The 27,314-nt window shown below is 42.5% G+C and overlaps 1 protein-coding gene across 1 annotated transcript; it reads left to right on the top strand.

Annotated features, from left to right (window-relative positions):
* The first annotated feature begins 557 nt into the window (after positions 1 to 557).
* On the top strand, positions 558 to 23,235 carry LOC124521647 (olfactory receptor 10R2-like). Its single transcript, XM_047092626.1, is given in 8 exon segments — positions 558 to 680; positions 2,473 to 2,670; positions 14,527 to 14,605; positions 14,822 to 14,948; positions 17,876 to 17,963; positions 17,966 to 18,350; positions 18,353 to 18,836; positions 23,091 to 23,235. Coding segments are annotated over 8 exon segments (1,629 nt in total).
* The last annotated feature ends 4,079 nt before the right edge of the window (positions 23,236 to 27,314 follow it).

Below are 27,314 nucleotides of genomic sequence, written 5' to 3'. Positions count from 1 at the left end.
GGGAAATCATTTACTGTACTAGGAATTATAAGGTTTCAGCCTGACACTGGTTAAGTCTCGACTCTAAGAAGGTTGTGATTATTGGGGCGCCCGGGCGGCTCAGTCGGTTGAGCTTCCGACTCTGGCTCAGGTCATGATCTCACACTCTGTGAGTTCGAGCCCCGCGTCGGGCTCTGCTGACAGCTCAGAGCCTGGAGCCCGCTTCCGATTCTGTGTCTCCCCCTCTCTCTGCCCCTCCCCTGCTCATGCTCTCTCTCTGTCTCAAAAATAAATAAAAACATTAAAAAAACTTAAAAAAAAGAAAGTTATGATTGTTTTCTGAATCTAAATTTTAAAATATGGAAAATAAAGATAACTTTCCTCTTCTACTTCACAGGTTTTTTGACCACCCCTTTGAACCATTTCTTATTTAGCATAGAAGTGCTATGTAAATGCGTGGAAAAAACAGTCAACCATCCAGTTCCATGAAGAAGTTGGAGGAGAGGGGTCTATGTGGCCTTGCACACTGAATCCATTAAGGAGAGGAAGCTACCCAGTGTCAAAGTTGTCATCAGACTATGTACTTCAAGAGAATGACTTGGGTAGCCATCGTGTCCTACGTCTCACCTGTTCAGAGGTCCTTCCTCAGTACCTCCTGGGGAACCCAGTACCTCCTGGGGAACCAAGCCTGCACTGACTGGGTACCTGTTGTTTCCTCATCGTTGTAGTGGATACTCACCTTTCTATGATTTTCACGTTCTCTGTCTCTCGTGTCATACCCCGAGTCAAATCTTGGCTCCCAGATGTTGGAGATAGTTACAATCGGGACATTTCCCACTGCCCACCTGAATTTCAGACACCGTGCCTCCTTGGGTGCAGGCTTCTGGACACACAGCAGCTTATCAGTATTCTCTTTAAAGCATACCGAATGAAAGGGACGTTCATAGTTCACGTGTGACTGCATTTTCAGGTGAAACGTTAACTGTGTTCTCTCTTGTTAAGTTTACTTAGACTTTCAAATTAGAGTGTATAATCATCAATAATTCTATTTCAAAATTACTATCTCTCTCCCTGGTTTTGTTTCCCATTTTTCAGGTTTTGGATTAGGTCTTGTATTATTTTCATTCTTACTAGTTAAATAACCAAGGCCTTTAAAGCACAACATATCCCTAAGTATGGGATGGTCCGTCTCTGTTATTTCATGCCATTCTTTTTTCTTTTCTTCCTAACACATTTGCAACTGTCATTGATTGACCAAATATTATTTACAAATGGAATATTTGCTAATTTATTATAGATATGTCCTGGCTAATATTTAAATAACTTCTGTTATTTATTTTTAGCTTTTGTGTGTGTTATGTGAGACCATGTGACTGGTATTAAGTTCTATGTTTACAATTCATTGTGTTTTATTATTAGTTTTTTTCTGAATTATTCCCTATGAAGTATTTTTATTTAGGTTGAAATAGGACGCATAGTATGGGTGTTATCTTAATTTTGTAATTAAACCCTTTTAGTATGCAAAATCATTATTTGCTGTGTGTGTATACGATTTGTCATGGTTTCATTGGGCTGATTTCAAATACTTCCCTATTCTATTTCTAGCGATACTGACTTGGGGATTTTGTTACGGAATCTGTTTTTTATTTTCATTTTAAATTCACAAAACTTTTGTGAGAGACAGAGTGCAAGCAGGGGACAGGGAGGGAGAATCTTAAGTAGGCCTCACACCCAGCACAGAGCCTGACATGGGGCTTGATCTCATGACCCTGGGATCACGACCTCAACTGAAATCAAGAGTCAGATGCTCCACCTACTGAGCCACCCAGACACCCCTGGAATCTGTGTGTTTCGAATGCTAAGTAAACCTTTTGGAATCCAACGTATATATTCTATTCCAGAACCCACTAGAATGGTAAACACGAAAGCACTCGTCGAGAAGCAAACAGGAGAGAATAATATACACGAGGGGTAAAAAAGTGATAGAGGCCAAAGAAACAGCGGTTCTAAGCAGAAAGGTGGTGGGAAACCTGCAGAAGGTGGGAAACCGTCGGACAGCAACCAGTGACAGCACAGACCTGTGTGCGGACTCTCTCCTCGCAATCAGGCCTCCCTGCTGCTGCGGGAAAGAGCAAGATTGGTTCATGTCCCAGGAAGGAGAGCGGCTTCTCAGCCGATGCGGCTCAGAGGATCTGCAGGAAGGACCGGTTTCTTTCCTTGGTCCATATCATCACCAGCTGATACTTCAGTGAACACAGTAAAAACAAAGTACTTGAAAAATGAAAGGGAAAACATCTGAGTGTCCCGTTCTGTCTCCTGAAAGGTGTGTCCACTGATGGGATGTCTCAGTGATATCACGTTCTGGAACACTTGCCCAACCTGTCGCATTTCATACCCGTCTCACCACCAGTTGGTAACAAAGAGCTCAGGGACTAGACTGCAGACGCTTCACCTGAGAGTGTTGGCCTCTAGTCCTTTCTGTTCCGTGCCAAGGTCAGACGGGAAGGTTTCCCTTCCGGAGCAGAGACACCAGGCCTCACTCGAGGAGCTCCACTTGAAGCCGCGGTGAGCGTGAGCCTGAGTGTGATCACAGCACAGGGTGTCGCCGGCCTCTCCTCCCTCAACTCCCAGAAGGTGACAGCTATCCTAAACAAGTCCCTTAAGAAACGGGATGATTTCTTTCCGCCCAAGGTGACTGGATGTTATCACTTAGCTCAAAATAAATGACTGACTCTGCTCTGCCTGGCTCTCCTGCTGGGCACTCCCCCAGTCTTAGTTTCGCCCACGCACGGAGAGCTTCTAGAAGCTTTTTGGTGCCACAGCCCAGAGTAGATTTCAACATCCAAGGCTTGCCAGACATTTGAAGAAGGCTTGAACGTGAAACACAGAGGTCAAAACAGAAGAGCAAAACATTTTCAGAGGAAATCTAAAAGTGCACAGGACCAAAAAATATTAACACTGACACCTCTATGTAAAACATATTGCATTCATGAAAGGACGGTGTATCATGTTCACTTTTTACAGAAACAAAACTCACTAACAGAAAAAAACGTACAAATCGCGACTGGCATATCAACGCATTTTCAGAGTGAACCTACACAGGTCAAAAATAGACCATCGGAAACATCTGGTTGCCCTGCCTTCTCCACGAGAAACACCTCCTGTGGCTTCTCCTCCCAGCCTCAGGGTTTGCCTGGCTTCACACTTTATAAGGATAGAATTTAGAGGATGCGGTCTCTACACTTCTTTTCATCCTTTCTCTAGTTTTCCCTCTTTCACATCTGCTTTTCCGGTTATGGCCCCATCCGTCACGTTCATTCACGCGTATGCCCTTTCAAGGTTAGACCTCATTAATGAAGTGGTTTTTCATTCATTTCTAGCTGCTTCCTAATCTGTCCTTTCGCTTTCCGAGACTTCTCTTCCTCCAGTCACCCGTAATGGAATTCTTTTAAATGCCGATCTTGACTATTATTTTGCACATTCTATTACTTCTTTAATTCTTTCCAGCGTATTCTGAAATATTGGGTGTAAGTCTCCATCCGTTCTGTGGACGTCCAGGCTCTTGCACGGCGAGTTCCCCAGGAAGCACACTGGGAAAGGGTGCGGCCATGTATGATGCTTATTAGTAAACGCATGGAATTAACACCTGTGGGATGGGACTCTTGGGCTGAGGAAGAGGTCAGGCTGGGGGACTCCCAGTGACAGCGTCAGCCATCCCTGAGAGTGTGTGTGTGTGTGTGTGTGTGTGTGTGAACTCTGTGGTACAATGGCCATGCAAGGGGGGCCCCCTGCATTGGGCCAAGATGGCCAGGACTTTATGAACCCACATCAGTCAGGGTTTGGCTGTGCGTTGCTGCAGGAGACGTTGTTACTTAGGGTGAGGTGTCTAAGCTGCTGATGAAATGCCCGGAGAGGCACACAGCTGAAGTCTGCCCACCCACAGCACGGCCCTCACCCGGGTCACCAAGCCTTTGTGGAGAGAATCTGCATCCGGGTCATCCCTACAAGCCTTTAGTTGGAGGGGAATCTGCATCCGGGTCATCTCTACAAACCTTTCTATGGAGGAGAATCTGCATCCGGGTCATCCCTACAAGCCTTTAGTTGGAGGAGAATCTGCATCTGGGTTGTCACTACACAGGCACTCCGCTAATGCCTCCAGGGATGTTGTTCTGCTGGGTTTTTCCGTGTGATCTTTGTCTGAGTTCATTGGTGTGAGACTGGTTTACCTGCCCTCCCAAAGGGGAGGCTGGGCCGCCATTATCCTCCTAGTCTTGTAACAAGAGCTCCTTCTGTGCTGCCATCGCAAAGGATCCAACTGTTAACACAGCAATAAGCTTTCCTTGTTTGGTATCATGTTTTCACGTTGGCCAGTTGGTTTTTAGGTTCTTACCATTGGTGGCTGTTTTTTGTTCTTGTTCTCACGATACTAGGACTACCAGAAACAAACAAAAAAACAACAACAAAAAAAACCCACAATCATTCTTTTCCTCTGCTGTTTCAAAAATTTTGATGCTGTATTTTGAGTTTCTTGAGTATATTTTGTGGGTTGAGTTTTTTAAAATGTGGTCATGGGAGTTTTAACGTCCTTTTGCATTCACTTTTCCCTTAACTTACTTTTAAATTGAGGAATAATTTACATAAATAAAATGCAAATTTTTTAAGTGTAAAGTTATTTATGAATTTTTGCAAATACATCCACCCACTTAACCACCAGAGCAACCAAGAAATAGGACAGATCTGTCACCCTCAACGTTATTCCATGCCGTTTTCCAACTGGCTTCCTGCCCTGCGACAGCAGAGTAGTAATGTTGTTTTTTCCAGCTTTATTGAGCTGTGTTGACATGCAGCATTGTGTAAGGTAAAGGTATATAATGCAATGATATATACGTGTATATTGAGAAATGCTTACCACCGTCAGATTAGCTAACGCCTCCATCACCTCACAAATTACTTTTATTTTTGTGGTGAGGTGAAAACATTTAAGATCAACTCTCTCAGTGACTTTCAAGTATATGATACAGCGGTGTTAATTAAGGTCATCAAGCTGTACCTTGGACCCTAGAACTTACCCATAACTGCAGGGGTGCGTCCTTTGACCAACAACTCCCTCCTCCCCACCCTCCTGGCCCTGGCTCCCACCCTCCTACTCTCTGACTCTGTTACCTCAGCTTTTTGGGATTCCACATACAAGTGAGGCCATATGGTACTTGTCTCTGTCTGACTTTATTTAGTGTAATGTCCTCAAGGTCCATCCACATTGTTGTAAATGGCAGGATCTCCTTTTTCATTGCTGAAAAAAAATCTCATGGCATTCATTGCTGTTTAGAATTCTCTGGTAAGAATATGCCAGAATAGGTTTATCCATTTATCTGTTGGTAGACATTTAGGTTGTTGCCTCTTCTTGCTATTATGAATAAACCTGCCATGAACATATTTTGTAAAAGTCTTTGGTGGATATTCCCTTTTTTCCTCTCTCTTATGTCTGGGTAGATATATATTTAATTTTATAAGATGTTGCCCAGTGTTTTTCAAAGTGGGTGTGGCACGTGATACTCCTACTAGTTGCTTCACATTCTTTCCAACTTTTGGTATTGACAGGGGTTTTGTTTTGCTCTTGTTTTGTTTTTCTAAACATAGGTAGTTTTAGTGGGGCAAGTACCATCTCATTTAGTTTTATTTTGTATCACCTTGATATCTAATTATGCTGAATGCTTTTTTTTTCATTTCCTGATTGGCTATTTATATCTTTTTAGTACATTGTTCTAGTCTTCTATGTTGATAAGACTGGCTTTTTAATTATTGAGTTCCAGGAGTTATTGACAGACACTGGGTAAAAGTTTTTTTTTGTAAGATACATGTATTGTGAATATTCTCCACAAGTCTGTAGCCAGCATTTCTATTTTCTCAGTAATGTTTTGAATGCGAGTGAGCTTTTTCATTTTGCTTAAATTTACTCATAAATTTATTCTTTCATTTTTAGTGCTTCTTGGGTCTTGTCTAAAAAACATTTTCCTAAACCAAGGTTGGGGAAAACTCCTCTTGCATTTGCTGGTAGCAAGTTTCTACCATGAGTTTTTATACATGGTGTTGGGTTCATTTATGTTCCATCTCTTAACCAGAGATATTGAGACATAATTTATGTATAATAAAAGACACGCACTTTAAGTGTATGGTTTTAGGTGTTTTGACAAATATATATACCATGTAACCACCGGCATGATCCATAGGAAACATTCTGTCACCCCAACATTGTCCCTCATGCCCCCTCCTGGTCAGTCTCCTAGACACCACTGCATTCGCTGATACTAGAATTTCATATGAATGGAATCACATAGTGCGTACTTTTTTGCTTTTTTGGTCTCTTCCATGAAGCACATTTTTTGAAATGTAGCCACACTGTGTGTGACCTAGGAATTCATTGTTTCTGCTCCTTTGTGTAAATACACTGCAGAGTGTCTGTGCAGGCACCCGATCATGGTGACCTTCTCAATTTTCACACATTTCCGTAACATATGGGATGTTGTTATTCTGTGGAACAAATATCTAGGCGTGGAATTGCCGAGTCATGTAGCACATATAAGTTAGCTTTCTAAAAGATTGCCCAACAATTAGGCAAAGAAGTTTGCCGTCCGACTTTCTCCACAGCAATGTGTGAGAGGTACCAGCTGCCCGTCACACTCAACACAATGGATCGGTCTTAATTTCATCCATCGGGTAGATCCGTAATGGAACTGGCTGTGGCTGAATTTGAATTTCCTTCACGACTAAAGATGCCGAATATCTTTTTGTGTGTCCATCGGCTATTTCTGTGTTTTCTGTAGTTGAGCCTCTTTCTAACATCTTGTACTCATTTCTGAACTGGAACACATCTGCCTTTCCAATTTTTGGATTGGATTCCTTGTCTCCTAATTGAATTGTGCAAGTTCTTTCTATTTTCCACGTACTTTGGTCACATATTTATTATCAAAATATTTCAGTCATGTTGTGGTTTACTTTTCATTTTTTTTAATTAAAAAAATTTTTTTAGTGTTTATTTCTTTTTATTTTTATTATTTTTTATTTTTTTATTTTTTTTCAACGTTTTATTTATTTTTGGGACAGAGAGAGACAGAGCATGAACGGGGGAGGGGCAGAGAGAGAGGGAGACACAGAATCGGAAACAGGCTCCAGGCTCTGAGCCATCAGCCCAGAGCCCGACGCGGGGCTCGAACTCCCGGACCGCGAGATCGTGACCTGGCTGAAGTCAGACGTTTAACCGACTGCGCCACCCAGGCGCCCCAGTGTTTATTTATTTCTGAGACAGAGAGAGACAGAGCATGAGTGGGGGAGGGGCAGAGAGAGAGGGAGACACAGAATCCGAAGCAGGCTCCAGGCTCCCAGCTGTCAGCACAGAGCCCGACGCGGGGCTTGAACTCACCAACCCTGAGATCATGACCTGAGCCGAAGTCAGTCACTCAACCGACTGAGCCACCCAGGCACCCCTATTTTCATTTTTTTTACCAGTGTCTTTTGAAGAACAGAGTTTTGTTTTGATAAGGTCTAATTTATTGATTTTGAATTTTATAGCTCATATGTTTTGAGTCTTATTTAAGAAATGTTTACAAAACCCAATTTCACTAAGATTTTTTTTCCCATGTGATTTTTTTATAAGTTTTATAATATCAGCTCTTCCAGGCAGGGTATGATTCATTTCCAGTTAAATGTTTATATGGTAAGAGAAGACGGCAAGATTCTTTCTCTACCCAAATGCATCATTGTTGGAAAGATTATTGAACTGAATTCCTGGCAGTCTTGCAGAATATTAATTGCCTACACAAACGTGGATCCATTTCTGGACACTCTATTTGGATCTGTTTGCCTAAATGTATTAATACCAAACTGTCTTTTTAGAGGTAGCTTTGGAATCAGTGCAATTCCCTCTGGATCCTGCCCTCCAGGTTTCTCAGGGAAGCCATCCATGGGAAGGGCTATACCTCTGAACCTGCTGGGGAGCCACTGTTGGTGGCACTGCAGAAGCCACTCATGTGAAGTGCCTCGCTATGGAAATTTCTGGGAGAATTGCTGGTGGGGACAGTGCAGCTGAAATGGTGGGAGGGAATACCACTGGGTGTCCCTTGCACTGTAGGCCTCCAAGCTAAAGAGAGCACAGCAGAACCAGGGACAGGGTCCCCATCTAGTGCTGCTGTCCCCTCAGCGTCTTCTACTGACAAAACTTAGTGTCATGTTGGCTGACAAGGGACAAGTGTTCCAGTATCGCAATGAGAGCAATTAGAGGAAGTTTTAGAGCTGAAACACAATTCCATCCATAATTTTCACAGCCCACTAGAGTTAATGGTGTGGCTACACTTGAAATGGAGAAGCTTTGGAATCACTTGGATCCATTTATCCCCACCCCATCCCTTATGCTAGTCTATTACTTCTGTGTGCATTAAAAACTCATAGGAAAATGTAGTAATTTTTGCTTTATTCATAAGTATTCTAAAGACATTAAGAAGAAAAAAATCATCTTTTGTGTTTACTCAAATATTTATAATTGTAATATTGATTTCTTTTTGATGATAGATCTTTAATATCTATATTTGTTCATATTATCCTTTAGGAAGTTTTGGAGGATGAATAGATGATTACTTACAGCACTAACTGACGAGTTTCCTATTGACCTAATCCTTCTGGGTTGTGTGATGAGAGCCAGATGTTGACGAACACACATTAAGGTCTGTACTGCATAGGAATAACCCTGAAGTTAGGAATCTGGGAGCTTATTTGGAGTGGAACAGTTCTTACCCTCCCAACCTAACAGAGGGAGAAGAACATTTGTTCCCTTGTTATTTGCAGTCCTTTGGAAGATGAACACCCAGTTCCAAGGTCGGGAAACACATACTTCCAAGAAGGCCAATCTGTCACTAATTATTTAGCATATTCTAGATTTCAAGCCTTGTCCCTCAAGCTAGGTGCCAGGTTTATTCACTGAGGGAAAATTCACATATGTACTTTCTAACACCCCGCTACTTGAGTTTCTGTCTTGTACAATTTCCCTTTAGCTTGAAAACCTTCCTTCTGTATTTAAGCTAGCCCAATCCAAGCTTATTGGGACAAATTCTCTTATTTTCCCATTATGTAAACATGTCTTTATTTTACCTTCAGTCCTAAAGAGTATTTTCAATGGAAATATAATTCCAAACTAGTAGTTTTATTAATTTTTTTTTCTCTTACCATTTTTACGTTTCTGTTCCACTGTTTTCTGGCCCTAATTTTTTTTTGGGTGGGAGGAGGGATTGGCTTTCAAGATATGCTTCCCCCCCTCTCTGCTGCCACAGTTTGGCTCTGATGCACCAAGGTATGGATTTCTTCATATTTATCCTGCTTGAGATTTGTTGGGATTCTTGAATCTGTAAATTCATGTCTTGAAAAATATTTGTGGAATTTCTGGCCTTTATTTTTTTCAAATAATTTTTCTGCCTTATTCTCTAGCTCATTCTTTTCTAGAATGCGAATTACACATGAGTCAGACTGATCTGTGTGGTTCCCCATATGCTTGGGGTTCTGTGTGTCTGTTTTCATTGTTTTCTTGTCTTGTTCGCACTGAGTCATTTTTTTTTTCATTTATTTTGAGAGAGAGTATGAGCAGGGGAGGAGGGGCAGAGAGAGAGAAGGAGACAGAGGATGCCAAGCAGGTTCTGTGATGTCAGTGAGGAGCCTAACCTGGGGCTTGAACTCAAGAACTGTGAGATCATGACCTGAGCCAAAGTTGGACGCTTAACCAACTGAGCCACCCAGGCGCCCCCATCAAGTCACACTTTAAATCCAAAATTACTTTCCATATACAAGACCAGGAAAATATGGCCATTCTTGAGAAAGAAGACAATCAATATAGACTTACTGAGATGTAACTCAGTGTTGAAATTAGTAGGCCAGGATTTTAAATCAGCTATGATAACTATGTCCAGTAACGTACATAAAATGTTCTTGTGATGTTGACCATCCAACAAGTCTCAGAGGAAAAACAGAAACTACAAAAAAAAGACCCCCCCCAAAAAAAAGGTAGAACTGAAAATACATTATCTGAAAAAAAGAAAAAAAAAATTCAAAGGATGAAATTAACATCAGAATGGAGGTAACAGAGGAAGGAAGCAGTGAACATTATTACTGAGCGATAGAAATAACTCTGTGATTGGATGCTTGCATGGCTCAGTCGGTTAAGTGTCTGACTCTTGATTTCAGCTCAGGTCATGATCTCGCGGTTCTTGCGTTCAAGCCCCGCGTCAGGCTCTGTGCTGACAACTCAGAGCCTGGAGCCTGCTTCAGTTTCTGTGTCTCTCTTTCTGCCTCTTCCCCGCTCATGCTCTGTCTCTCTCCCTTTCAAAAACAAATAAATATTAAATTTTTTATGAAGCGTGACCTGATGAATATTATGTTGTAGAGACTCGGCTAAAATAGTTTGACAATTGCTGGTGTTTTTAGTTTTAGGAGGCAAGTAACTTGGTTGGACTAAAACTCAACACTTGTTCTCTGGGGTGGTGGTCCAAATCTCTGTTTAATCCTTTCAGACTCTGGGCTGCTTTGAGTCTTTCCCACACATACGGACTTCAGGGACCAGCTAGACATTTGGGCAGAACATATATGTGGAAGGAAGCTCTCTCTCTGGTTCTCCCATTTCCAGGATTTTATCTTCACCTCCCAGCATTCTGGTTACCCCAAACGCTATCCCCTGGTTCTTTGTGCTGGGAAACCTGTTGGTTTCCTTTTTGAGCCTTAATCTTTTCACAAACAGTGCTGACTGTGGCCTTCATTAAAACTGAAAACTTACGCTGTGTACTTACCTACTTCCAAGTGTTGACTACACTCTGGATCTGCCTGCTGTTATCCTGTCTTTAGTGCCTTCAGCTAGTTGCCCTTTGTGTTTTTTCCAGATTTTGTAGTAATTGTCTTCAGGAGGGTTGGTCTTGTAGGGACTTACTCAGTGAGACCAGAAGCAGAATTGCTGCTTGCCTTTACTTTTAAGAAAGTTTTAACCTCATAATAGAAATGAAATGTTTTTATGTAATAAAATTATTCCCTAATTACTACTTAATCAGTGATTCAGTTGGAAATTAACGCAGGAAATAGGAAATTATGTAAGTGTTGTTAGAAGAAAATTTAATTAAAAAACTATAAATGATCGGAATGTTTGAAAAGGTCAGGAGTCTGTCACTGGCATCATTGATTCAAGGACACAGGACAATAGCTGCAATCTGTAGCCAAGGAAATGCTGCTGTCACTATTTAACTGCTTTCTCTGAGTACAACACTTGGGAGCAGAAACTGAATCTAATTCCTACAATATACTCAGATTCTTACTATTTTGCTTCTCTGTACAAGCAATATAAAAGAAAGATGGCCTCAGTTTTGCCTCCCGTTTTCAGTATAATGAGGAAAACCCCAGGGAGGGTGAAGTTGAAATAGAGAAAAAAGGAGAGCTAGGAAAACAGACTGAGTTCTGATGACTTCACGGTCTGATGACATCATGGTCTGTGACTCACAGTTTGCCTGAGCTAATCTCCTGATGTGCTGATGTATGTTCAGATATGGGTGTGATGGATGGTTCTTCGTTTTTATGTAGTGAATCCAATTTAAATTGGATTTTATTTTTCACTTTTTTCAGTACAACAAAACAATTTATCTAGGAACCATTTCAAGAGTTCCTGTTGAGACAAACCCTACCCCCTCCATTCCTCAGCATAGGGCTGGTTAAAAAGGTCCATGAAATCGATCACACAGTGTCCCGCCTTCTCTTCTATAGAGGAAGAACATTGATTAAATTCCATATATAGCTGTGTAGACTGAATCTCTCAGTCTTTTGAATTGCATCACTAAAAATGGAGGTTTAAGACTTTTGTCTCCATTGTTATCCTGTTATTTGGATAAAGCCAGCTCACGGAGTAAGAAATCTAGCACAAAGGGGCACCTGGGTGCTTCAGTCAGTTAAGCATCTGACTCTTGATTTGACTTGGGTCAAGATCTCACGGTTTGTGAGTTTGAGCCCAATATCAGGCTCTGTGCTGCTTGGGATTCTTTCTCTCCCTCTCTCTACGCCCTTCCCCAGCTCTCTCTGCCCCTCCCTAGCTCTCTCTCTCTCTCTCAAAATAAATAAACATTAAATTTTTTTAAAGAAATCTAGCACAAGGAGTAAAGCTAGGTCAAGTGAAAGAGAATGGGAAAAAGATTTTTTCAATCAAAATGCATTCACTCAACAAATATTTATTGAATGTCTATTGTGTATCAGGCAATATCTTAGATATGGAGTTTAAACATTTAGTAGAACAGAGGGAGAGATCCCCACAGGGTTGGAAAAGAGAGATATAATCACAGACATTATATTGTCTATTTAATAGACAATAATCATAAATTGTGGGACACGCTAAAGAGAAGTAAATTATGGATAAAGACATTTCTCTGAGGTTGGCCTCTGAGTCAAGACTCAGAATAACCCATAATGCAAGTTCCCGAATTGAGCCATATCTGATCAGGTTTGTCATGAACTTCCCCATTGTTTAAGCTAACAGATTCCCTTTCCTTATGCTAAATCATGTTTTACTTCTTTCTCTTGAAAGCCAAAGGTACTAACATAACACAGTCTTCTTTTTATAGTGTAGTTTGAAAGATTTTTTTCTTTTTTCTTTCTATTTTTATTTCTATGATTTATGTGCATAGCCTGTTTTGTGCATTGGTCTGGAGTCTCCAGAGGAACAGAATCAGTAGAATATCCATATATCTTATATAGATAGATCATCTAGATGCATCAAATAGATGAATACGTAGGTATTTATTATAAGGATTTGGCTGAAGCAATTATGGAGGCTGAGAATTCCCAAGATCTTCAGTCAGCAGATTGGAAAACCAAGAGAACCAGTGGTATCATTCCAGTACAAGTCTGAACATCTGAGAACCAGGAAAGCCAGTGGTGTGAATTCCAGTCCATGTGCAGATGCTAAGGCTGGAGACTAATGTCCTAGCTCTATGGTAGCCAGGCTCAGAGAAAGAAACCTCTTCTACTCAGCCTTTTTGTTCAATTCAGACGTTCACCTGACTAGTTGAGGCCCACCCACGTAGGGGAGTGCAATCTGTTTTTCTCAGTCTACTGACTCAAATGTTATTCTCATCCAGAAAAAAACTCACAGACCCACCCAGAATAATATACAACTAAATATCTGGGTACCACGTGGCCCAGTCAAATTTACATAGAAAAAAGTAACCATCATATCCTGTTAGTTTTTATATTACATAGTAATTTTAAAGTTTAACAGCTTTGGGGAACCCGAATGGCTCAGCCAGTTAGGCGTCCCACTTCAGCTCAGGTCATGCTCTCATTATTCATGAGTTCAAGCCCCGCATCGACATCAGGCTCTGTGCTGATGGCTCAGAGCCTGGAGCCTGTTTTGTATTCTGTGTCTCTTCTCTCTCTGCCCCTCCCCCACTCATGTGTGTTCACACGCTCTCTCTCTCAAATAAATAAACATTAAAAAAGTAAAAATTAAAAAAAAGTTTAACAGCTTCTTCTAACAGCTGCTTTTATTATATAAAACACAGATGTCTTTCTTAGTTCAAAACTGTTTACAACTTTATGTATTAGAAATTCTCATTTTGGGGCACCTGGGTGGCTTGGTCGGTTAAGCGTCCGACTTCGGCTCAGGTCATGATCTCACGGTCCGTGAGTTCGAGCCCCGCGTCGGGCTCTGTGCTGACAGCTCAGAGCCTGGAGCCTGTTTCAGATTCTGTGTCTCCCTCTCTCTCTGCTCCTCCCCTGTTCATGCTCTGTCTCTCTCTGTCTCAAAAATAAATAAACATTATAAAAAAAAATAAAAAAAAAAGAAATTCTCATTTTACTTTTTCTTCTTTGAGATCCCATATTTTAAAAAGATTTTAAATTGTACCTTTGTTATATACTATCCTCTTTTTCTTCACTTAGTATCTTTTCCCTTTACTTTAATACAAGGCAAGGTGCAGAGAGAGAAGCAACAGAAATGCAGATTCTTGAGAGCTTTCGTCTCACAGAATCCTAAAGAATGTAAATATAAAAATTAGAAGTAATTTCCTACAGCAGTTGCTGGAAAATATAACTGAAACCTATGCTTCCTATGTTCACATTGTTCAAACTTGGGATTGGTGCCTGATAACAGTGTCTCCATGGCCACGAAAGCCACCATTGTAGTCGCGAGGATCTAGAGCCTTGGGGATGAAGTCAGTGGGGGTGATACACAGCATTTGCAAACAAAACTTTCCTCAAGACGAAGTGTCTCCATTTGAATTTAGTTGATAATCTTTCCTGTGAATGTGCAACTAGCCTGTCCAGGGCTATTGCTTTGATTGCATGCATGGACCATACTGAAATATTTGAGATGGAGTATGTTTCCTCTACGTTTGCTGGAAACCTGAGTTTAAGCTCTAATAAAAAATAACGGCTAATTTTAACTTCCTGAAAACGTATCTTCCAGTGCCTGAGGGAGGGACTAAATCCATAACTGTGTCCAAAACTGACCCCGGAAATGTGACTAACTGCGGTATTTTTCAGATTTCTTCCCGCTTGGAAACCTTGGAGGTCTTTGAACAGGTGTTGTGCCGCAGCGAGGCCCCCGTCCCTGTGCAGAAACGTTTATTCAGGAAGATGCACTGAGCGGACCAGATGTCCCAGGAACCCTGGGATTCAGCAGCTCTTGCCAGGGGCTCATGTGCACATTTGACGATTACTGGAAGCAGCAGTAGCTGTTGTCAGATCTCAGCTGGTAGCCTCTGAAAATGATCTAACTGGAAAGACGAGGAGTCTGAGTCAGGAATGAGCTCACTTAGGAATTTCTGCTGCTCTGCAGGCTGGGACCTGCCAATAGGAACATCTCTGCCCAGGGCCACTCCCGAACCTGCAGCAACACTCCCTGTCAAGTGCACTCAGTGCTCTCAGACATCCCTGTGTGACTCAGTCATGATTCATGAGGGAAGGTACAGACGGTGGAATTTTTATATTATGTCACTGAAGAGGAAGAATAATGATTCCCAAGGAACTTGTCTGTCTTGGGTCAGGCTATCAGAGAATCGCAGGGAAGATGGGGTGCCTGGGTGGGCTTAGTCCGTTAAGCGTCGACTCTTGATTTCTGGTCATTCGGCTCAGGTCGCGATCTCACCGTTGGTGAGTTCAAGCCCCACGTTGGGCTCTGTGCTGACGGTGTGGACCCTGCTTGGATTCTCTGTCTCCCTTTCTCTCTGCCTCTCTCTCTCTCTCTCTCTCAAAATAAAAAAATACATTTTAAAAAAAAGAGAGAGAGTTACAGGGAAGAATGAAGACCACTGGGCTCGCCAAGCCCTGGAAGGTATTACCCACAGGTTTTGGTCCTATTCCCTACCCTTGGGGCTGACACTGATTAGAGACCTTGTCATCTCCAGGAAGCTAGGAAAAGTGTGGTGTCACATATGTGACCTGCGTGTAAACACCCCACCCCTTCCCTCGGTCCTCAAATCTACTCCTCACTGCTGCTCGTGGAGGTCTCAGTTCTGCCAGCTAAGACACCACGCCGTGCTCCCACACCCTCTCCTTGGTGCAGAAACGTAATTTGAGAGGTTCAGAGGAACCTTGACTGACAGAGAGAGCTTTGTTTCTTCTTTTGCAATGCCAGAACAAGACTTGATTTGTCCTGGGGATGTCCAAGGAAGGGGCTTCTCCCTCACGCGAAAGACCCCGGAAGAGACAGCCCTGCGTCGCCTCCTACCATATGGGTTTTCACATGCACGTCTCTGTCCTTCACCTGCCACGGCTTTCAGCTCCTAATGAGCTACGAGGCAACCTGGGACTAACTGCCAACTAATTGCCAACGTCAGGGTTTGTTTCCTGTTCTCTTTTTATCCAACTGGCCCTGTGAGATTTGAGTCCACGGGGTTGCCTGCATCCTCTTTCCTCATTGTAAGGATTGGAACCGTGCCAAAAATAAAATTGTAATAATGGCTCCCAGGAGCTTGGGAAAGTATAAATATAAACCAGCATGTCGGAACCACAGCTAATGAGAGACAAAAGAAAAGTTCTTCTATGATGCTTCAGGGGATACTTTCCAGAATTCTCAGTAGAAGAAGTAGGAGTACACAGTTTGGCGCATGGAGATGTCCGTAGTAGAAAGGAAGAGAATAAAGCCATTTCAGGATAGAAACGATTATAGCAACATTAATTTTTGTAGTCTCCTTTGATGAGATTTCTGGGTGTTACTGGATTCCACTCGCTGTGTGCTAAGGGAGCAAAGGGAAATAACCCCCGTTGGGTTACTTTACGTGGGGAATCAAGTGAAGATAGTGTATAGGGCATCACTCAACATTTTTAGTTCATTCAGCTTCCATTCTCAAATGTCTCATGAAACTATTCTCTAGCGACAGTGGTATACCAGAAAAGCCTAATGGGTGACCAAAGAGTGAAAGAAGCAAGTGTCTGAGATGTCTTTCCTTACAGACCTTCTGCTGTCTTTAGACCTCACCACCCAAATGTTGTGTGGACAAAGCATCTAAGCGTCAGAGATGGGAACTGAGGAGGTAGATGAGTTACGTTCCGCAGGGAAGACCCTGGTGGTGATCTTTTGTTAGCCATCAGGTGATGCATAAAGGGTTTTGAGGATCCAGAATCATAGATGGAAAAATAAAGCGGACACTCGCACTTCCAGTGCTCTCGTGAAAGCAAGGGAACCCAACACGAATGCACTCAGAGCTGACGTGGGTGAAGGCACGATCCTCCAGAGGTGTGGAATCAGCAGTCAGCCGGGCTCTGGAATTGAGCTACATTAGCTAAAGAATGTCGTTTTGCAATCTATTCTGTGCTTTTATTGTTTTCAATTATTTGGTTGGTCCGGATGTTTCTTTATTACTTTATTAAATTCATACTTGCTTTCAGTTGAATGGAGGGGCAAGGATCTGTCCATCCTTTAGCAAGGAGAAATTACAGGGAGCTGAACCCCTCGAGGACAGGTGTGCCCAACGCAGAGGTGAGCTCTGTTGGAAATCCAAGGAAAACGTGCAGAAATAGAATGGTTCAGATCGAGGAGAGGTCTGATGGGTTGGATGGATTTCTGTTTGAAGCTTCAAATTACTTCTAGGAGAACTCTAAATCAGTTTGCTCTTCCTGGCAAAGTGGTAAGCAGGGGGTAAGACCAATGCCCCGCGTGACCGTAAGAACCTGAAATGGTCTTAGAGCTATTTTGGTGCACGAAGCCTCCTTCCAACACCCCTCTCTCCAGTGGGTCGAACAGGTTGCGGGATTCGGTCCAAAGATACACTAATGTCAACGCATTATTATCATCACTAAAAATATGCACAAATAGGAGTTGGGTTTGAATGTTGGCTCAGTAGTTATTTTAAAAATAAAACTGTAAAAAAAACACACAAAATAGGTGGAGATACACTTAAAGCACATCCAAAAGGAAACTTAAGAAGGACTAGCAACCATTTCCTGAAGATTAAACAACATATGTAGCAGAGGCTGACATTTACTAACAGTTTACAATGTGCATGTGCTGCGCAAAGTGCTTTCACTTCCATAAGAGCCCTGGGAGAGAGGTGCCGTTGACATCTTTACGTTACAGATGGGAAGACAGGCACAGACGAAAAATGACAGAGTTGGGATTGTCACACAGGAACTCCTCAGATGCCTCCGTTTGAACTAGGCAGTGTGAAAACATTACCTAGACTTAAGCACCGTAAGAGATGCCAAAATGTCCCTGGAAACAGGTGTAATTCTACATTTTTTGAAACAGTTCTATAAACTGACATGATCGTTTGGGCATTTCCTGCCTGCCTTCGCCTTCCTCCTTCTATTTGTGGTTCCTCTATCATAGTGGGACAAGCCGCCCGCCTCTCTCAGAGTGAACAATCTGCTTCTTCATTCCTGTTCTCTGTAGGTCAATCTTGGGGACCAAGTCAACCAAGCTAATTTCTCCTCTGTCACAGAGGTTGCTGCTGGGCTTCTCCAACCTCGGAGAAATCCAAAGCTCATCCTCTTTGCTGTATTTCTGTGCCTGTATCTGATCGTTCTCAGTGGGAACATCACCATTGTCACGGTCGTATGCCTGGCTCGCAGCCTCCACATACCTATGTGCTTCTTCCTGGGGATCCTTCCCATCTCTGAGAGATGCTACACTCTGGCCATCCTGCCCAAGATGCTCATAAATCTGTTGTCCCCGCTCAGAACAACCTCATTTGTCGACGGTGCCACTCGGATGCTTTCCTTCTTTGGTTTTGCTGTCACTAATTGCATGCTGCTGGGGGTCATGGGTTATGACCACTATGCTGCCATCTGTCATCCACTCCGGTACCCTATCCTCATGAGCTGGCAGATATGCGGACAGCTGGCGGCCACTTGTGCTGTGATTGGCTTTTGTTCTCACTGATAGGCTCCTTCTTAGTCTTTGAACTCCCTTTCTGTGGCCCCAGTAAGATCAACCACTGCTTCTGTGACATCTTGTCAGTTATCCAACTTGCATGTACTGAAACCTACATCCATGAGCTGATCATCTTCATTGGTGGGGTTCCAACACTCATGATCTCCCTGACTTTTTTCTGCATCTCGTATGGCTTCATTGTCCACACCATCTTGAAGATCCCATCCACTGACGGCAAGCGGAAAGCCCTCCCCACCTGTGCCTCCCACCCCACTGTGGTCATCGTCCACCATGGCCGTGCCTCCTCTGTCTACCTGCGGCCCTCAGCCAAGTTCTCATCCAGCAAAGACAGGCTTGTGACAGTGGCCTACACAGTTGTGACTCCGCTGTTGAACCCCGTGGTGTATAGCCTCAGAAACAAGGCTGTCGAGATGGCCATTTGGAAAGTGATTGGCAGAAGAGAATTTTATCCTAAAGCTTTGTTTTTATTAAAAAAATTGTTTTTACATTTATTTATTTTTGAGACACAGAGAGAGACGGAGCACAAGTCAGGGAGGAGCAGAGAGAGAGGGAGACACAGAATCCAAAGCAGGCCCAGGCCCTGAGCCGTCAGCAAAGAGCCCGACATGGGGCTCGAACTCACAAACTGTGAGATCATGACGTGAGCCAAAGTCAGACACTTAACTGACTGAGCCACCCAGCGCCCCGATCCTAAAGCGTTGTGATGACAACACTTCGTGTCTGTGCAACCACCGTTTCTGAGGGCACGGCTATAATTATGAAGCTGATGGCACTGTCATCTTCCATTTACACAGCACGGTGTAACCTCACAGTACAAGCTTCCCCAGGATATTATTTTGGTAGGCATTGTGGAGTGCAGCCGTAAACCTGGGCTGATTGTTAGTCAGATACAAGCCTCAAATACTTTTTTTTCAAGTCTTATTTATTTATTTTGAGGGAGACAGAGTGCGAGTGGGGGAGAGGCCAAAAGAGAGGGAGAGAGAGAACCCCAAGCAGGCCCCGTGCCCAGCACGGAACCTGCTTGGGGTTGCATCCCACAAACTATGCAATCGTGCATGAACCTGAGCTGGAATCAAGAGTTGGACACTCAACCGGCTGAGCCACCCAACCACCCCTCAAACACTCTTACACTTGCACAAGTAAGTATTGTGTTTTTTTCAGAATATTTAATTGGGACTGATTTTATTCCATCCCAGGAAAGATAGGTAACTTGGGTTAGGAGGTTCGACCATCAGAGCTTCTCAGTGATTTAAGAAAATCTCAGTAGGACCCTTCACAAAAATCGTGGGTAAATAGGATACATGTAATGGAGAAGCATTACTACAGCCATGAGCCACCGGTGTTGGAAAGGATCCAAGGCTGTAGCTTCCACTGCCCTGTCATTCCGGAGTCCCACCTGCAGTAACCTGGCTCTGCCTGACTGCTAAACAGGGGCCAGACACTGTCCAACATCCCTAAGTGTTATCAAGTCCCACCTTTGTGTATCTTCCTCCTTCCGGTCCCAGTTATTACCTCTGGAGATGCGTATCTTGTACCTAATATCTCACGTACACAGCAGCAACTCAGATATTTGAAGACGATAGCACGTGTTTCCTTTGCAGCACCTTTAACTCAGCGGGTGACTCTTTTGACCTTCATGGCAAATCACAGGTTACAGACCCCTCAAAATCCTGGTCCTCGTTCTCTGGGTTATTCTCAAGGTATTTCCCATTTTGTCAATAGTATTCTTCAAATGGGTCACCAGGAAATGGGTGCACCATTCCAGGTGGCAGTATAGTCATCTGCCTTGTCCTGGAAGTCAATTTTATATTAATACAGTGTAGATTTTTTCCCCCTCTCATTTCCTGGTAATTTCTGTCACATATGTGCTCTTCCTGGACTCATGTGTCCTTTAGGTTAAGGGGTTTTATGTTGTATTATCCCCAGTCCTATCCTTGCGAAGCCTATTTTGGTTAGTTTGGTTTAGTTGTATTATTCTTTAAGGCAAGCTCATAGTTCATATTTTTCCCCTTAAATCTCTGCCTTTGACTTTAGGCCAGAATATCCAGTTCTTTTCATACTTTATAACATCAAGCCGACTGCTTATCTCTCTTATAACTCCGTTCTGTTCCTTCTTCTGGATTTGAAGGCTAAAGAGTATATGTATTGTGTAGAAACACAATTAACAGTGGCTGCATGGATTCCAATACCGATTTATGCCCAACGTATCTATGACTAGATACAAATGGCGGCCAAGCGCCCGCCGTCATGGTTCACATGCTCAGATGTTTCCCATCTCCGTCCTGGGTGCTTCACAGAACAGAATCATTTGCTTGATCTCCAGAAGTCCCATGTAGGAGCCCTCACACTTGACTTCTGCTCCACGGGGATCACAGAATACATGCTCTCCTCCAACATCTGTGAGTCCTAAAAAGGAATAGTTCTTCCCTTTCTCAAAGTACACTCTGGGAAAGAATGCCAGATTGGTGGGCAGGCAGGCGAGATGATTTGGGACGCGGTACAAGTTTCCTCTGTTGCAACAGAGCTTGGGCAATCTTATAAAGTCAGCTGGTAGAAGCAGAAGCCTGAGGGAAATTGGACATGACTTTCTGAAGTGGGATCAGGAAGTCTTTTGAGGTTCTTGAAAAGTCCCCTCTATGGTCACAGAGACAGGTGGTCACAGTTTTGTTCCCTGTCCAGTCTCTCATATCCCCACCACATCCCTCTTACAAGTCACTGTCATGGCAACGATGCCCCAATAACATTGATGCTATTTAGAACTGCCCTTAAGCTTGTGGTGTTTGCTTTATCGTCAGGACTTCCCTTTCTTACCCATTTTAACAAAACCCCACTAGGATTTATATTAATTCAGCATAGATTTTTTTTTTTTAGATTAAGAGGGCATAAAAGGTGCAGAGGGTAGAGTTTCTAGATCCAGAGATGATGCGGAAGACCGGCTCTTCCCTACAAGACTCTCCGTGCTCATCAGACTTTTTTCCCTAATTCTACAGTCAGAACTTCAAGCGATCTCACCTGATTATTCTCCTCAGAGTTTCACTATAGACACTTGTCATTTTTAAATGTTAGTTTATATAATAAAAGAGGAGAGGAATATCTTAAAAATCTAGCTATTTAACTGACTTCATCATCATTACCTTTGCAGTTAAATGTTGCTGGAGAAAATTGTGTAATAAATCAGATTATTACAATAAAGTGATAATCGACATCTTCAAATGAATGTCCAAAACTACTTGGTAAAATTTTTACATTTTTTAATGAAAAAAAAAGTCAACCTAGTCGCCGCAGAAGCTGTTGTACATATGCTCACTTCTAATTAAAACATCCATTAACTGCTCTCCTCCGCAGCCCTCTCTCTCAGTCCTGCCAAACATCTTGCTGCCCCAGGACATTGCATCATACTTTGGGAAAAACACCAGGTAGCAGATTGAATCTCCCTGTTCCTCTTGTCACCGGCTTTACACACGTCCTTGCCCCACAATTATTCCAATACCTTTTTTCATTCCTGTTACAGCACAAGGCACCCCCTTCAGTGTTCTCAAACATACTTCCTTTTCATATTCCCTGTGTTCTCTTTGTTCCCTATTTGGTGCTCCAGTATCCCTCTCTATGTAATCAGGGCTTCCCCCCGCCCATGTTGGACAACAGGGATCGAGGAACTGACATTATGTGAATAGACACAAAATAAGACTGTGTTGAAGTTTTTGCAGATTGGATGCTTTCAGCGTAGTTATGCCAAAGCACACACGCCCTTCAAAACGTGGAGAGAACTGGAGCAGTTTGGAAGGAACTCAGACAGCTGATCCCAGAAAAGACCTGTTCCCTTCCCCTCGATTTGTGAAGTTTTAGGCAGGAAAAGTGGCCTTAGGAAAGATCTTGGAAAATGAGGGAAGGAGTCAATTGAGTGATATCAATGCAGTAAATTAACACACCAGCTTTCAGACTCCATCCGTGATTTACTTTTTTTTTTTTTAAGTCTATTTATTTACTTTGAGAAAGACAGAGAGAGCAGGGGAGGGGCAGAGAGAGAGAGACAATCCGAAGCAGGCTCCACACTGTCGCACAGAGCCTGACCCGGGACTGGATCCCATGAACTGAGAGATCACCACCTGAGCCGAAATCAAGAGTCAGACGCTTAACCCCCTGAACCACCCAGGCGCCCCGGTGACGTACTGTTTCCTCACCTACTTACTAAGCACCTGCTACGTGGGGAAAGATACAGAGGTGAAAGGAACATCATTCCTGCTTTCCAAATGTTAAATCTGCACTTAGTGCCCCAAACTCCTCACGTAGAGAAGGGGCGATCCCCTTCCTACACATTTGTAAATGAAAATATCATGTGTATGTATACCTACACACACACACACACACACACACACACATATATATATTCATATGAACATATATATTCATTAAGTTACTCAACATCATATCTATCTATATCTACATATATATCTACATATATATGTACATATATATCTACATATATGTACATATATATCTACATATATGTACACATATATCTACACATATATGTACATATATATCTACATATATATACATGTAGATATAGATAGATAGATAGATATGATGTTGAGTAACTTAATGAATATCAATGAGGGAAATAAGTCTTGCTCCTACCAAGAGGGGTTAACATAAAGTGGCTTGGACTCCACCGTAACAAACTAAATACTGGAAAAAACACGTGGAACTGCAGTTTTCAGACATCGGGCAACAGGCAGGGTAACGTCCCCCGAGAGTGGAGGAGTGAACGATTTCGCCTCCGTGTGACCGGCCACAGTGTCCAGAGTGTGAAACGCAGAACCCGGACCCCAATCACAGGCCCCCAAGGGAAAGCCTAATTTGGTTTTTAAAAATGCTGCACGTGGGGAGCAACGCAGGATCTCTGACCCACCTGCCCTGGGCGCCGTGTTATTCTCACATGTAGGTTTGGGGGTTAAGCAGTTGAAGTTAAATAATTTTACAGAACGCTCACGGTGGACGTTACTCCGCGATCATGATGGAAGCGAGACAAAAATATGCTTTGAAATCTTAAGTACTAGAAGTGAGAGGTTCTGTTACTAAACCTTTCAAACGAGAGAAACCGCAGAGGGCCCTCCGGTGCCTTGGGGTTCAGGAGGCACGACCGGGGCCCCAGGACCGTGAGGCCGTTTCCCAGACACCGAGGACAGGGTTGGGCACAGAGGGCTCTGCCGTGCACGGAGGGACCCCAGCAAGCCTGTGGCACAGAGCTGACTTGTGCACCTACGAGAGAAAACTCGGGAACGATGCCGGGAGCGAGCGGTAAGCCAGGTCCCCGGGCGCCCCCTCGGGGCGTAGGTCCCCGGGCGCCCCCTCGGGGCGCGCGTCCCGCGGCAGGTGCAGGCACCTGGCACGCTTGCGCTCAGGGTGACTCGGTCATCCAGCGGGGGGATGACAGCTCCTTTCCGCACCCTAAGACACTTGAAACCCGGCGTGAGGGCATGGAACTGATTTGAAAAGCGAGTGCAGTAAGAGACCGCAAATACCACGTGGCGAGGTGGCCGTCACTAGACTAAAACTGGACAAAAACCCGAGAAGGATCCTTGAATGGGAAGCCCAGTCTCACCAAGTAGGAATGGAAAAGGGAAAAGACAAGGAAGAAACCATTGAGAAGATGCAGGAATGAAGTGATCTTATACACGACTTCAAATCAAAACTGTGAAGATGAGAAAAATAAATAAAGGAAACACCATCCCAGCAAAAAGGGATACAGTCACACTTCATGCAACAAAATCTAGCAGCAGAAATCATAAAATCTAGAGTTTCTGACATCCGGTTCAAAGGTACTGGGCATTCAGAGACGCAGGAGAAAAACTGTCCAGTAGACACAGATCCAGAAATGTCAGAGATGAGAGGATCTGCAGGAAAGGACATTGAAATGGTCATTATAAATGTATTCTATATGATCGAGAAGGTAGAGGAAAATAATGAGCATGATAAGGACCTGCATGGAACATGTAAAACAGACAAATTATAAATTACAATGATGAAAATACATACTAGAGTGAAAAAAATACAGTGAAAAGAATACAGTGCGTAGCATGAACTGCAGACCGTTTGGAAGAAAAATCAGTCACCTTGACCACAAAGCAATAGGAGCTGTCCCTCCCACAGCACACGCAGAAGTAAAACTGAAGACAAGAACCCAGGGACTCGGTGATGATGTGTGGGAAACTCTCAGGCTGTCAAACACCCATTGCAGCTGAGGTCCCAGGAGGAGGAGAGAGAAGGGCGTCAGAATAATACTTGATGAAGTAAAGGCTGGGACTTTTCTAAATCGGTAACACTATAAACTCACAGACCCAAGCTCAACACCTCTCGAGCAGAATGAAAAAGAAAATCACACCAAAGTATATAGGAATCCAGTTGTTGCAAATCAATGATAAAACCCGTAAAAATAGCGAGGAAAGAAAGGAACATTACCTACAGAGCAACCCAGTTAAGAACAGATGACTTACTGGAAATTCTGGAAATTAGACCATAATGGAACATGTGGAAAATCTGTCAGCTCAGGCTCGTCACCCAGGGGAACGATCTTCAGAGACCAAGGTGAAGAAAGCCTTGTCCAGACTGTCAAAGCTGTGAAAATGTATCATTAGCATACCTGCACCATAAATAAATATTAAAGATACAGCTTCAGGCATAAAAAAAAAAAAAAGGTTACCAGATAAAAATTTGGATCCTCACAAAGTTTAGATAGGAAAATAAAATGCTAAGTATATGGGTAAAGTTTATTTTCCTTTACTTTTTAGTCTCCCTGAAATATAGTTGCTTAAAGCAAAAAAGTAATATCAGTGAATTGTAGATTTTAGAATAAGAGAGGTAAGATATATGGTAATGTAGTTCAAAGAATGGATTAAGAAGCTTTTCAGTATACATGTCATCATATAATATTTTTAGAATAATGACACTGGTAAGTTAGAGATGTATATTGTGTGCCTAGAGCTGTGCTATCAATAAGACAGCTTTTAGGGGCACCTGGGTGGTTCAGTCGGTTAAGCGTCTGACTTCAGCTCAGGTCATGATCTCACACTCTGTGAGTTTGAGCCGGGGGTCGGGCTCTGTGTGGACAGCTCAGAGCCTGGAGCCTGTTTCAGATTCTGTGTCTCCCTCTCTCTCTCTGCCCCTCCCCTGCTCAGGCTCTGTCTCTGTCTGTCTCTCAAAAATAAATAAAAAACATTAAAATAAGACAGCTTTTAGCTCCGTGTGGATATTGAATTTTTAATTCAATTAAGATTCAATACAATTAAAAGTTCTATTTTCCTGCCCCAGTGGTCACATCGTAATGTTTGATAACCTCATGTTCTTGTGTCCCCTGTCTTGGGCAGCACAGATATAACGTTTCCATTATCACAGAAACTTGCCCCGAAACAAACACTTGTAAGCCAAAGTGAGACAAAATGGAACTGTTAGAATGTACTCAATTTAAAAAGGCAGTAAAAATGGGATAAGAATTTAAGACCAGGGATTATCCAACTGGATAAAATATATCTACTTATACACAGTCTGTAAAGTACTTACTTTAATTATGAGCCACAGGTAGGTTGAAGGTAAAAAGACAGGAAAAATATATACCAGGACACCCAAATGAAATAAAAGCTATAGTGACCCTATTAATATCAGCTGCAGTTAGTTTTAGAACAAGGAACATTCCTTGAGATAAAGGGTGACATTTCAGAATAGTTAAGTGTTCAATTCAGAAAAAAAAAACCATAAAAATCCCAAATGTATATGCATATAATTACAAAAATAGAAAATGTATTAAGTAAAACACTGATGAAAATTAACGAGAAATAGATGAATCCACTGTGATAGTTGAGGTGTTCAATACTTTAGTCTTGGTAACTGGAAGAACAAGAGGACCTAAAATAAAGATATAGAAGGATAGGGATGTGCCATATCTATATCTACAAAATGTATAATATAAGGACAAAATTAAAACGTGGAAGATTTTAACGATACTGTTAACCAATATGATCTAACTGATAGGTGTTGGAAATCCTACGCCCGAACAGACGACATATTCTTTTCAAGTGTGCAAGATAGATCACGTGCGTGACCATAAACAAGTCTCAGAATATTTTGTAAGATTTAATTAACATGTAAGGATGTTCATTGATTATAATTAAGTTAAACAAGAAAACAAGGACGAAGAGATATCTAGAACAGACCAGATGATTAACACTTGAAATTACACACTTCTAAATAGCTGGTAGGCCAAAGGTGGGGTGGGGAATCAAAAAGGAAATTAGAGTTAGTTTAAACTGAATAAAGTGAGGGGCGCCTGGGTGGCTCAGTCGGTTAAGCGTCCGACTTCAGCTCAGGTCACGATCTCGCGGTCCGTGAGTTCGAGCCCCGCGTCAGGCTCTGGGCTGATGGCTCAGAGCCTGGAGCCTGTTTCAGATTCTGTGTCTCCCTCTCTCTGCCCCTCCCCCATTCATGCTCTGTCTCTCTCTGTCTCAAAAATAAATAAACGTTAAAAAAAAAATTAAAAAATAAAATAAAAAAAATAAACTGAATAAAGTGAAAACATGATGTATCAAAATTATTTGGGGGATACAGCTAGATCAGTATTCAAGGGAACATTTATAGCATTAAATGCTTACAGTACAAAAGAGACTCAAGTCTATAGGCTCAACTTTTGTCTTAAGAAACAAGAGAAAGAACAGATTACAATAAATCAAATGTAAGCAGAAGAAAGGCTATTATATATTTTCCTCACACAATAAAATAGTAAAGAGAAAAGGAACCCAAAACCAACAGACTCCAGCAATTTTATTGATTTTTAAAAAATAAAATTGATAAATCTCTAGGGAGATGGAACAGGTTAAAAGAAAGAAGACACAAGTTACCCAAATATTAAACAATAAATAAGTACCTCCTTACATATGCTGTGGAC

This window comes from Lynx rufus, unplaced genomic scaffold (genome assembly GCF_022079265.1).
Source record: "Lynx rufus isolate CCGP_SWC_20201006 ecotype Redwood Valley unplaced genomic scaffold, mLynRuf1.p SCAF_31, whole genome shotgun sequence".
NCBI classification, from domain to species: Eukaryota; Metazoa; Chordata; class Mammalia; order Carnivora; family Felidae; genus Lynx; species Lynx rufus.
This window is presented reverse-complemented; position numbering and strand designations above follow the sequence as displayed.